At 47.2% G+C, this 13,552-nt stretch overlaps 1 protein-coding gene across 2 annotated transcripts in view; it reads right to left on the reverse strand.

Moving 5' to 3' along the window:
• NOC2L (NOC2 like nucleolar associated transcriptional repressor) overlaps positions 1-13,552 on the reverse strand; it is a 123,063-nt gene that overhangs the window by 3,182 nt on the left and 106,329 nt on the right. For both annotated transcript variants that reach the window (XM_081870920.1, XM_081870921.1), the window contains one exon: positions 717-857. In XM_081870920.1, coding sequence (XP_081727046.1) covers positions 717-857 — 141 coding nt within the window. The remainder of the gene's footprint in view (positions 1-716; positions 858-13,552) is intronic.

The raw sequence follows: 13,552 nt of genomic DNA on the forward strand, positions 1-13,552 counted from the left end.
CACCTCAAAGCCAGGAGAGAAATCTTGTTAAGGAGAGGGGGGAGGAGAGGTGGACATCCCTGCACCATCATCGCCACCCCAAAAGGGCTTTGCATCCTTTAAACCTCACCCCTCAGAGAGAAGGGGAAGGCAGCAGCGCACTTGGAGATAATGGGAAAGGACAGCCAGAGCCGGTGGCACTCTTGACAAGCAACGTCCTTCTCCTGGCGGAGACTTCTCTTGTTTGCGTGGATTGTCACCCAAGGCAAAAACACTGCTTGTCACCACCCTGGGCCCTGCTTCAAGGACCTCCACTGCTTATCTTTTCAGGCCAAACCGATGGAATTGGTATGCGCGCGCACACACACACACACACACACACACACACACACACACACAACCAGTGTAGCGGGTAAGTGGCTGGATCCTACCCAGCACCTTCCTCCATGGGCACCAGCTGCTCCTCTTAAAGGGATCACCAGCAAAACAGTACGAGGTGTGCAGATATATGACAACCAGGAAATGTGTGTGTGTCACACACAAATGCACACACACACACCTGGCAAAATGCAAGCTGCGTAGCAAGGAAACCCATTTTCAAAAAACGTAACAGGTAAAAGGCATATTCCTTCAGATCCCATACTAGAGGTCAGGAGCACAGGAGCAAAAGCCTACATCTCGCCTCACCAATATGCCCAACGTCATTCCTCCAAAGGAAGCTGTGGCAGCACTCTTACCATCTGAATCACTGGAGCTCTCGTTGTCGTCATCCTCTTCTTCGTCCTCCACTTTGTACTCTCCTTCATCGCTGTCATCCTCTTCCTCACTGCTGCCAAATGAAGTGTCATCTAAACTGTCCTTCTTGGCCTTTGATTTCCCTGCAGCAAGGAGACCGAAACAAAAACATTTTTTACAGAAAGGGTATCAAAACATTTAAGATACTTTTGCAACACGGGAAACTGCATAGTCTCAGATGTCGGACACAAAGGTAGCAGAACAAGTCAGAACCCAACATGTGTTGCTCGCTTTAACAAGGGCAGGGGGGGGGGAATCTATATATTCTTTGACACGATGGCTTGCAACCAAATTTTGTGTTACATCATAGCAAAGCAGTCTTCAATATACAAATACAAGGAGAGCCTTGGGGGATCAGGCCAGGGGCCCATCTGGTCCAGGATCTGGTTCTCACAGGGGCCAACCAGATGCCTCAGCGGGAAGCTTGCTAGCAGAACCTGAGCACATGAGCAACACTCTCCACTTACGACTCAGTCAACTGGCACTCAGAGGCCTATTGCCTCTGACACTGGAGGAAAGAACACCACCATCTTGGCTAGTAGCCACTGACAGCCTTACCATCCACAAATCTGTCTAATCCTCTTTTAAAGGTGGCCATTGTTGACTCTTGTGGGAGCAAAAAAGCATTTCTCAGTTTCCTTTCTGCACACCATGCATGATTCTATCATGTCAACTCTGAAAAAGGCCCAAATGTTGCACCCCTTCCTTATGCGGGAAAATGCCCCCTATTGGAACAGCACTCCAGCCATGCCATGCCCCCTATCCAACAGGCCACACACAGAGACCCCTGAAGCCCTAATGAAGGTGCTGGCAATCACAGCTGAGTTCTGCTAGGTCCCACCTGAGCAGAACACCAAATGGTGCACCATCACGTGGGTTGGGGCAGCCTAGGAAAAGTTCCCAGGACCAGAGAGAGATGTTTGGGGGGCTGCATTAGCCCCTGGGTTTACACGGACTTGAAAAAAACAACCCACCCTCTCCCCAAATTCACTTTGGCTCAAAAGATTTCCTTGCTGCCTTTTCCCTGACTGCTCAGCTCTCTCCACCCCCCAGGGGACCAAGCAGAAGATGGATGGCAGAGTTGCCTTCTGCGGGAGATAATCCTGACAAGCACCTGAGCAGCCTATCTCTGCAAGCGCAGGAGAAACAAAAAAAAGTGGCTCTTCTGCCATCCCCCTCCCCAGCCCAATCCATCACACGCCGCTGGCGGGGGGAAAGGGGTTATCAGCTGCAGCGGCTGCCTGGCGATGGAAGCTTGCCCAAACCGGGCTCCCGAACAGAGCTCAGCTGCGACCGGCAATTGCAAGAGCCAGCACCTTGATTATTTCCCATTACCTTTGCAGCCAGGGAGCTGTGCGTGGTGCCGGGGGGGGGGGGGGCACATAGGCAGGCTTATGTAACTTACTTTAAAAACCATTTTCTAGAAAGAAAGGGGGAGACGCTTAATCACAGGAGAGCAGCTGGGTGGATCTGCCATGCTCATTTTTTTCTTTGCAACTCTCCCCAACCAGAACATCTGCGGGGGTCTTTCCACATCTCTCTCTTCATTCAAATCTCTCCTCAAAACTCTTCCCCGCCCATGAAATCTTCATTTTCACAGACACCCCTTCTCCCAAGCTTAACATAACAGCCCTCTTGGACCAGGCGAACCTTCCACAGTAGTCAACCAAATGTCTCAGGGAAGCTCACAAGCAGAACAGGAAGGCAGCAGCCCTCTCCTCCGCAGCCCCAGCAACTAGTATTCAGAGGTATAATCATAGAATTGGAAGGGACCCCAAGGGTCATCAGGTGCAAACCCCCTGCAATGCAAGACTCTCAGCTAAAGCATACATGACAGATGGCCATCCAACATCTGCTTTAAAATCTCCAAGGGATAATAATAATAATAATAATAATAATAATAATAATAATAATAATAATAATAATTTACTTATACCACTCTGAGCGGCTTCCAACAAAACACTAAAATACAATAACCTATTAAACATTAAAAGCTTCCTTTTAATGTTTAATAGGGCTGCCTTCAGATGTCTTCTAAAAGTTTGGTAGTTATTTTTCTCTTTGACATCTGGTGGGAGGGCGTTCCACAGGGCGGGAAGAAGAGTCCACAGCCTCCCAAGGGAGACCATTCCACTGCTGAACAGCTCTTACTGTCAGAAAGTTCTTCCTGATGTTTGGTCGGGAATCCCCTTTCTTGTAACTTGAAGCCACTGGTTTGAGTCCTACCCTCTTTTCCAGGCTAAATATACCCAACTCCTTCAACCAGCCCTCATAAGGCTTGGTTTCCAGACTTTTTATCATCTTGGCCACCCTCCTCTGCAAAACGTTCCAGCTCATCAATATCCTTCTTAAACTGTAGTGCCCAGAAGTGGACACAGTACTTCAGGTGTGGTCTGACCAAAGCAGAACAGAACAAGACAATTACTTCCCTTGACTGCGACACTAGATGTCTGTTGATGCAGCCTAGAATAGGATTAGCCTCTTTTGCTGCTGCATCACACTGTTGACTCATGTTAAGCTTGTGGTCTACTAAGACTCCTAGATATTTTTCACATGTACTGCTGGCAAGCCAGGTGTCCTCCATCTTATAGTTGTACAGCTGATTCTTCCTACCTAAGTGTAGAACCTTACATTTGTCCCTACTAAAATTCATTTTGTTAATTTTGGCCCTGTTCTCCAATCTGTTTAGGTCATTCTGGATCCCAAGTCTGTCTTCCGCAGCACTGGCTACCCCTCCCAGTTTGGTGTCATCTGCAAATTTTATTAACATCCCCTCAGTACCTTCATCCAAATAATTTATGAAGATGTTGAAAAACAACGGGCCCAGGGCAGAACCCTGCAGAACCCCACTTTTCACTTTTTTCCAGGTTGATGAAGAACCATTTGTAAGCACTCTTTGGATTCCATCAGTTCAACTACCTACAAATCCACCTAACAATTACTTCATCCAGCCAACATTTTACCAGCTTCTCCGCAAGAATATGAGGGACTGTCAAAAGCCTTACTGAAATCAAGATACACTACATCCACAGCATTCCTCTGATCTAGCAAGCTTGTAACTTTATCAGCTCTTCTGAACAGGAAGGTTCCTGTCCATCACAGCTAATGGCCAACCAATAGACCCAGCTCTCTCAGCGAATCTGTCTAATCCTTTTTCACTTGGCCCCATTGCTACATCTTAGGGGTGACAAATTCAATAAAGCAATGACATGCTGTGAAATCCAGCTTTAATCAAATGAATTTGCTTGCTATTGTGCCTTCTTGATCTTGGGTTCTATCCAGTGCTAGTTCTTACTTAGGGTAGACTCACTGAAGTTGATGAACATGGCAGCAAACACACTTTGGAACTCCCTGCCTACTGACACCAGGGCAGGTTCCTTCACCCTGCCCCTTTCAAGGCCTGCAAAAGACATTTTTGTTTAGGCAAGCCCACCCAGAAACATAAAATGTTGACATGCATTTTGCTCAGGATTTAACTTACTGATGTTTTTAAATTATTATTTTTACGGACAATCTTATTGTTTTATTCTTTCTGTAAACCACATCTAAATCTTGTGACATAACATAACCCAACATAATTTTACTGGGTCTAATCTGATGCCACTCTTTCTCCCTCACCGAAGTTCAGACTGTAAGCTCCTTTGGGGCAGAGACTCTTGCGTCTAAAGCCCCATTATGGACACGGGTGCCTCTCTACAAACCAACCAGCCACCAGCTTTCCAAACATACAAAGTGCTTTATTAATTTTTCTCATCTCCCTTTTTGCCCGAAAGGTCGCAAGAGGGTCTATCTCCTAAGGCCACCCAGGGAGCCTCACGACAGAGAAGGAATTTGAACCTTGGCCTGCAGGACTGAATACCTACATCACTCCTCTCTCCTTGCAGGAGATGATGACGACAGATTGAGAGCATTTGGCTTGCCTTTCTGGACGAGCCCGGGGAGGGGGGGGGGTTGGAAGAATTACCACCCACTGTGGAATCCTGTGCCTCCCACTCCTTTTTCCCACTGACTGACTGCTCCCCAAGACACACCAACCCCCCCAGCAGAGGAAAGAACAGCAATGCCCCCAGACACTACGGAGTTAAGAACATCCTGTTCACATCATCTAGCCCCCCACCTCGCTTTCCCCCACCGGAATCCCTGCTAGCAAGAACCGGAGATATTAGCCTGACTTTTAATACAATTTGGTTGGGAAGCGAGCGCTCTAAAGGCAGCATTAATCACTTTAACGATGAAGCTATTACTGGAGGTGCAGCGGGAGGGGAGGGGAGAAGATGGGAAATTTTTCCACGCTTCCCCGCCCTTAACCCTCCCCACCCCACCCTCAGGAGTGCTTGCAGCCGTTGCAAGGAAAGGGTCTGTTTCATGCCATGCTGGGTTGGAGGGGGGGCAGGCTGTGGATACTGGTGGGGTGGGGTGGGGGTGCTGCCAGTCCTTCCAGGCACAGAGGTCTTGCGGCATTTCATTCCCACTGAACACCTGAGTGACCAACCCAGCCTCAAGTCATGAGTTCGGTGGTCCCAATCCTGCAGCATCAAAACATTTTGGCCAGAATACTGGGTCTTGAGCTTCCACACTGTGGACACTCTGCACACCACAGGACCATAGGAAGCTGTTTGATGAGGCCACTGGTTCATAGAGCTCAGTATTGTCCACATTCAGTCTGCAAGTTAGATACTCTACCACTGAGCCCTTAGGACACAAGAATATAAGAAGCCGCTTTAGACAGCCAGGTCCATCTAGGGTCAGTACAGTCTGCACTCAGTGTCAGCGCTGCACTGAACTATGGCCCTTCCCGAACAGGGAGAGCTGTTGCAGTCATAGAATCACAGAATCTTACGAGTCGGAAGGGACCCCGAGGGTCATCTAGTCCAACCCCCTGCAATGCAGGAATCTCAATGAAAGCATCCATAACTGATGGTCATACAATCTCTGCTTTGAAACCTCCAAGGAAGGTGAGCCTAACAATCTCTGGATGGAGTCCGTTCCACTGTCAAAACAGCTCATGTCCTATTTGGGGGCTTCCCAGAGGCACTTCGCCCCAGGCGCTGTAGGAAAACGCGAGGCTGACATTTGCTCAGATCCAGCAAGGCATGGATGGGATACATGTGGCCCTCCAAAGGCTGCTGGAATCCCAGTGCCCATCAGTCCCAGTCAGTGTGGCCAACTGTCAGCGATGGTGGGAATTGTAGTTCAGCAACATCATGGGCACAGGTTCCCCATTCCCGTGTTAAAGGCTCCTGGGAGCACCATCTGGAAAAGGAGGCTGCCTGCTATCTCTCTGCATGAGTGGCTGCTCTGGCTTTGATTAAGGTTGATTAAAACAGGGGTGGGGAATTTGTGACCTTCCAGAGGTCACATCCAGCTCCCATCAGTCCAAACTTGCATGGCCAAAGGTCAGTGGTGACAGAAGCTAGAAACGAGCTACATATGGAGCGCCCCAGATTCCCCCGACCCCTGCCCTAAAATGGCATTCTCTCCATCATGCTACTCAATGCGTTGGTTTCCCTCATCCATAAAATGGGCATAAGGAATCGTAGAATTGTAGAGTTGTAAGGTACCACGAGGATCATCTAGTCCAACCCCTGCAATGCAGGAATCTTTTCCCAACACGGGGCTCAAATCCACAACCCTGAGATTAAGAGTCTCATGCTCTACCGAATGAGATATCCCAGCTGTAAACACCACTCACCTTAGAGAAGATATGTATTTTAGGGCAACTGGTGATGCTCCCTACCCCAAAATAACCAAATGCTGATCCTTACAAACACACAGAAACACACAGATTATCCCCACAGTGGAGTAGGTCTAAGAAGGACAACCAGTCTATTAACTCTCCAGCTGGAAATGTTATAGGGAGGGAGCAGTGCAGCAGCTGAATGACCAGAGAGACCAGAGACCTGGGTTCAAATCCCTACTTAGCCATGAAGTTCACATAATAAATTATACCAGTCAACCTCAAGAGAGCTGATGTGGACAGAAAATGAGACAGAGAGAGGAAAAGAGAAATTTGGGAAGGGCCATAGCACGCAGAAGGCCCCAGGTTCAATCCCTGGCATCTCCAGGCAGGGCTCAGAAAGGTTCCCTTGCCTGAAAACCTGGAAAGCTGCTGCCAGTCAGTGTTGACAATACTTTGGCAGATGGACCAAGGGGTTGGTCTCAGAATAAGGCAGCTTTCTAGGTACTGCAAATTCCGTCACAATCCTCCAGATAGAGAGGGAAGCTAATCTTGTCTTTGGAGCTCTGTTCATTGTTTTAGGTTGTGTTTTAATTTATGTATTATTATTATTATTATTATTATTATTATTGCAACGTGATGCTGTTTCAGCCATGCTGTCAGCTGAATTCCTCAGTTGAAAGGTGGGGTGGGAATAACAACAGCAGAACAAACAACCACAACACACCACAAACAACAAGTTTGGCTGCATTTTACAAACAGGCAGAGTAAATGTATAGACACACACACACTTCTAGTGAATTATATCTTTCATTTAGTCAAAAACGTACAAGAGGCAGGGAAATGCAAGTTATAAGCGAAAGAGAGAGGAAGAGAAGAGAAGAGAGAAAGAAGCACAAAACTCCCCTGAGGTAAAATCTGAGATAATCATCTATGGTTATTACATAATCTATTCTTCCTCCTACCTCCTCCTCTTCCTCCCCCTTCCTTACCCACTGACATTTGGGTCGACAGGCTAATTATCTGATAAAAGGAACACGTCCAACCTCACCCGGCACACAACCACACACACACATACACACACACAAACATATACAATCGTTGCTCATTACAGATCAGGCTGGCTAGTAATGTATGCACAGTCACGCACCAGGAAATTCGTTCCCGTAACGAACCGGGGAGCGGGGGGGGGGGGCAGGAGAGGAAGACCGTTCCCTCTGGCCGCCCCACACAACCCTCCCCCCTCCCTCCCCACCCCCCAATATTAAATTGGCGTAATATGATTACGTGCTGGATAAATGAATGAACGCGCTAAAGTTCATTAGAGGCGCACCGTCGCTTAATGCGGACAGATCGCTCATTACGGGCCCCGGCGCGGGGAGAGGCGGCAGCCAGCGAAGCGGCTCCTCGCCGGCTTTAATTGCCTCGTGACAAGGCAATCCACCAGCTCTCCCCAAGCCATTAATAACCGCCCGCAGCAGCCAGCCTCCCCTCCTGGAGCTCCGTCAGCCGGTAAATGAGAGGAATGAGTCCGCCGCCGCCTCTCCCCACTGCGACCGCAGACAGGCCATTGATCAAATCTGGCAGGCGAGGGGAGGCCATCTTACACGGGGCCTCGTTCTCGGAAATTCAACGCGGCTCTGGCCCGAGGCGTCCAAACCCCCTGACCTTTCTCTTTCCCCCGCCTCCCTCTCTCTCACACACAGACAGAAGCAAGGCTCCCCACACCATCCATTCCTCTTAGCATCACTAGTCCAATTCATCATGGTGATAGATAGATGATAGATAGCAGCCAAATGCGGCCCTCCGCTCCTCTGTATCTGGCCCTTGGGACTCTCTCTAAGCCACACCTTCTCTCCCCCAGGCCATGCCCCTCACAAGTCCCACTCAGCCGTTTTTGCCTGTCTAGAAATGTGCCCTTCAACTGCAACAATGCTTCACTGGATGGAGGGTAGAGGGGGGTGGTTCAAGTTTGTTTGTGGGAAACGGCCTACGGTGCCCAAAGGTAAAATTAGCAATCATTGCCCCGCCCCTTTTTGCCTCTAGCCCCGCCCACCCAACCTATGGCTTGGACAGGACTGTGGCTCCTGCAATGAAGTCCAGTTTTTAGGGGAAGCTTACATTACTATTACTCCAGCTCTCCCAGTGATTCTCCACAAAGCCTTTTAGAAGCAACTTAAAAGGTGAAGGGACCCCTGACCATTAGGGCCAGTCGTGGATGACTCATCTTGCTTTACTGGCCGAGGGAACTGGTGTACAGCTTCTGGGTCATGTGGCCAGCATGATTAAGCCGCTTCTGGCAAAACCAGAGCAGTGCACGGAAACACTGGTTACCTTCCTGCTGGAGTGGTACCTATTTATCTACTTGCACTTTGACGTGCTTTCAAACTGTTAGGTGGGCATGAGGAAGTAAAGTCGGTTATGATACACTGGGCCAGAGATTTTGGATATAATATACAATTGGAGGACTGGGAAAAAGTATGGAATGAAAATATAAAATTTACAGCATGTACTGCGTTAAAGGAAAATACTATGAATATGGTATATAGATGGTATATAACACTGGTTAAGTTAGCAAAAATATTTAAAACATGTAATAAGTGTTGGAAATGTAAAGAAAAAGAAGGATCATTTTATCATATGTGGTGGGAATGTAAAAAAGTGAAGGGTTTCTGGGAGATGATATATAATGAATTGAAAAAGATGTTGAAATATACATTTGTAAAGAAACCAGAAGCCTTTCTGTTAGGAATAACAGGATGTGAGATAAATAGAAGGGACTTTAAGCTTTTTCAATATGCAGTGACAGCAGCAAGAATTTTAATGGCTCAGAAATGGAAACAGGAGGAACTACCGACCCTTGAAGAGTGGAGAATGAAGCTTATGGACTATGCAGAGTTGGACAAACTAACTGGGAAGATTAGATACCAACGGGATCACAAGTTCATTGAGGACTGGGGAAAATTTACAGAATATCTGGAAAGTATATGTGACTTTATAAAACTTAGGGAAGTGCTGGGTGAGATCCCATGGACAGTAATATTAAAAGGAAAGGGAGTTCATGATGGCTGGGAGTTTGTTAAGAGGGAGATAGTAAAAGCACAACTTCAGGCAATACCAATGAGACGGAAACATGGAAGGTGCCTAAAGAAGCCAGGGTGGCTATCTAAAGAACTTTTAACTGAGTTAAGATTAAAAAAGGATGTGTACAAAAAAAAGGAAAAGGGGGGAAACCACCAAAGAGGAATTCAAACAAATAGCCAGCACGTGTAGACACAAAGTCAGAAAAGCTAAAGCACAGAATGAACTCAGGCTTGCTAGAGAGGTTAAAAGCAACAAAAAAGGCTTTTATGGGTATGTTCGTAGCAAAAGGAAGAACAAAGAAACAGTGGGGTCACTCAGAGGAGAAGATGGTGTAATGCAAACAGGGGACACAGAAAGGGCTGAACTCCTCAATGCCTTCTTTGCCTCAGTCTTCTCCGATAAAGAAAACAATGCCCGACCTGAAGAATTTGGAGCAAATGATTCAGCAGAGGAAACACAGCCCAGAATAACTAAGGAGATAGTACAAGAATACTTGGCTAGTTTAGATGTATTTAAGTCTCCAGGGCCAGATGAACTGCATCCAAGAGTATTAAAAGAACTGGCAGATGTGATCTCAGAACCACTGGCAGTCATCTTTGAGAATTCCTGGAGAACAGGCGAAGTCCCGGCAGACTGGAGGAGGGCAAATGTTGTCCCTATTTTCAAAAAGGGGAAAAGAGAGGACCCAAATAATTACCGCCCAGTCAGTCTGACATCAATACCAGGGAAGATTCTGGAGCAGATCATTAAGCAAACAGTCTGTGAGCACCTAGAAAGGAATGCTGTGATCACCAATAGTCAGCATGGATTTCTGAAAAATAAGTCATGTCAGACTAACCTGATCTCGTTTTTTGACAAAATTACAAGCCTGGTAGATGAAGGGAACACAGTGGATTGGGCCTACCTTGATTTCAGCAAGGCATTTGACAAGGTGCCCCATGATATTCTTGTAAAGAAGCTGGTAAAATGCGGTCTTGACTATGCTACCACTCAGTGGATTTGTAACTGGCTGACTGACCGAACCCAAAGGGTGCTCATCAATGGTTCCTCTTCATCCTGGAGAAGAGTGACAAGTGGGGTGCCACAGGGTTCTGTCTTGGGCCCGGTCTTATTCAAGATCTTTATCAACGACTTGGATGATGGACTCAAGGGCATCCTGATCAAATTTGCAGATGACACCAAACTGGGAGGGGTGGCTAACACCCCAGAGGACAGGATCACACTTCAAAACGACCTTGACAGATTAGAGAACTGGGCCAAAACAAACAAGATGAATTTTAATAGGGAGAAATGTAAAGTATTGCACTTGGGCAAAAAAAATGAGAGGCACAAATACAAGATGGGTGACACCTGGCTTGAGAGCAGTACATGTGAAAAGGATCTAGGAGTCTTGGTTGACCACAAACTTGACATGAGCCAACAGTGTGACGCGGCAGCTAAAAAAGCCAATGCAATTCTGGGCTGCATCAATAGGAGTATTGCATCTAGATCAAGGGAAGTAATAGTGCCACTGTATTCTGCTCTGGTCAGACCTCACCTGGAGTACTGTGTCCAGTTCTGGGCACCACAGTTCAAGAAGGACACTGACAAACTGGAACGTGTCCAGAGGAGGGCAACCAAAATGGTCAAAGGCCTGGAAACGATGCCTTATGAGGAACGGCTAAGGGAGCTGGGCATGTTTAGCCTGGAGAAGAGGTTAAGGGGTGATATGATAGCCATGTTCAAATATATAAAAGGATGTCACATAGAGGAGGGAGAAAGGTTGTTTTCTGCTGCTCCAGAGAAGCGGACACGGAGCAATGGTTCCAAACTACAAGAAAAAAGATTCCACCTAAACATTAGGAAGAACTTCCTGACAGTAAGAGCTGTTCGACAGAGGAATTTGCTGCCAAGGAGTGTGGTGGAGTCTCCTTCTTTGGAGGTCTTTAAGCAGAGGCTTGACAACCATATGTCAGGAGTGCTCTGATGGTGTTTCCTGCTTGGCAGGGGGTTGGACTCGATGGCCCTTGTGGTCTCTTCCAACTCTATGATTCTATGATTCTATGATATTTCAGTGGTGGTGGTGGGGGAATCCATAGAATAAAATACAGCTCCAAAGGGCCTTATTCCCCTCATGATTGAAATGGAGAAAGAGGAAGTCAAAATGGGATAAGGCCCACTCTGGTGTAAGGTTGTCTCCAACCAAATTCTCCTCAGTGTACACCCACTGGAATTAATGAACCTAAGCTGAGTCAAGGCCATTAAATTCAGATGGGTCTAAACATTAGGTACAACCCTTTAGTCTTGATTAGAGATCTAAGTTTGCAATGGTTAACTATCAGGAGCCAGGCTGCTCTCCAGACTAACTTGCTCCGCAGAGATTATAGTTGCTATAAAACGCTAATGAGTGCTTAACTACTGCAATATTTAATTAAAAAAAAAGGAAGAGGGGCTGTGAGCTGCTGCTAATTAACAGAAAATTGGTAATTTCCAAGCTATTAACGGCTTATTTTCCACTCATCTGAACACAGCCAAGAAACTACAGCTATAGCATAAATAGGAAGCGCATTCTGTCAACAAGGGAAGAGCCTGCTGTGAGATGGGGCTTGCTCTCTAGTGAATTCATGGGGACTAGGAACCTGCTGCCTCAATCAATCAATCCTTCACGGCTGCTTTTCTGTCATGAGTTCCAACGAACACCTTACTATGCCATCTGCCCTGTTTTGGGAAGCTTTTAAATGTTTGATGTTTTGTTTTATTCCTTTATATTTTGTGGGAAGCCGCCAAGAGCGGCTGGCGTAACCTAGTCAGATGGGTGAGGTGTAAGAATTATTATGATCATCATCATCTTGCTTCTCCCTGTACAAAACCCATTTTTTGGATACAGGGGTGTGAAACCTTTTTCTGACCGAGGACCCCATTCCCATACAGGCAACTTTCCAAGGGCCAGTTGTGGGTGGTGCCAGAGGCCAGAGTGGGCGGAGCAAAAAGAGGAGGTTGTTACCTTTGTAAAGGTAAAGAGACCAATGACCATTAGGTCCAGTCGTGGCCGACTGGGGTTGCAACGCTCATCTGGCTTTATCGGCCGAGGGAGCCAGCGTACAGCTTCCAGGTCATGTGGCCAGCATGACTAAGTCGCTTCTGGCAAACCAGAGCAGTGCACAAAACGCCGTTTACCTTCCCACTGGAGCGGTACCTATTTATCTACTTGCACTTTGACGTGCAACTGCTAGGTTGGCAGGAGCAGGGACCGAGCAACGGGAGCTCATCCCGTCATGGGGATTCAAACCGCCGACCTTCTGATCGGCAAGTCCTAGGCTCTGTGGTTTAACCCACAGCGCCACCCGTGTCCTGTTACCTTTGTACAGAAGGCTATATTTCCAGGTATGCAAAAAGCAGATGGTTTTCAATGGCACTATAAACCAGGCATAGGCAAACTCGGCCTTCCAGATGTTTTGGGACTAGTACTCCCATGACCCCTAGCTAACAGGACCAGTGGTCAGGGATGATGGGAATTGTAGTCCCAAAACATCTGGAGGGCCGAGTTCGCCTATGCCTGCTATAAACATTCCACTGTCAGACAATACAGAGACATTAGCAGGGCTCCAGGACATATTCCAGCCAGGCAAAAGCACTCAAGGAGGTTGTGGGAGGGTTCAGAGGGTGAAATAGAGAAGCCGGGAGGGCAGAATTTGTGCCTAGGTCTAACCACCACCACCCCATCCTATGTAAATACCATACTGTTTCCAAAGAAGGCTCACCCATTTTCCAAGCTTCTCATTACCTGATAGCTGAGCAATGAATGCAACACTCCCAAGTTTTGCTTGGAATCCTGATCCATCTCTGCAGACTCACCCCACCTTTTTCTTTTTCTTTTAAAAAGAGTAAATTGTCTAGTCCTCAGGCCCCTGGGCTCCTCACCCCTGATTTATATAATCAAGAGGGCTAGAAAAATGATTTTAAAAGAAAGACCTCTGTATTCCGCCCTTGGGATTCTGCCTAGGCCACATCTTTCAGTACCCAATAACTTTTTTTAAA

Source organism: Podarcis erhardii (genome assembly GCF_964252035.2).
Source record: "Podarcis erhardii genome assembly, chromosome: 7".
Lineage (NCBI taxonomy): Eukaryota > Metazoa > Chordata > Lepidosauria > Squamata > Lacertidae > Podarcis > Podarcis erhardii.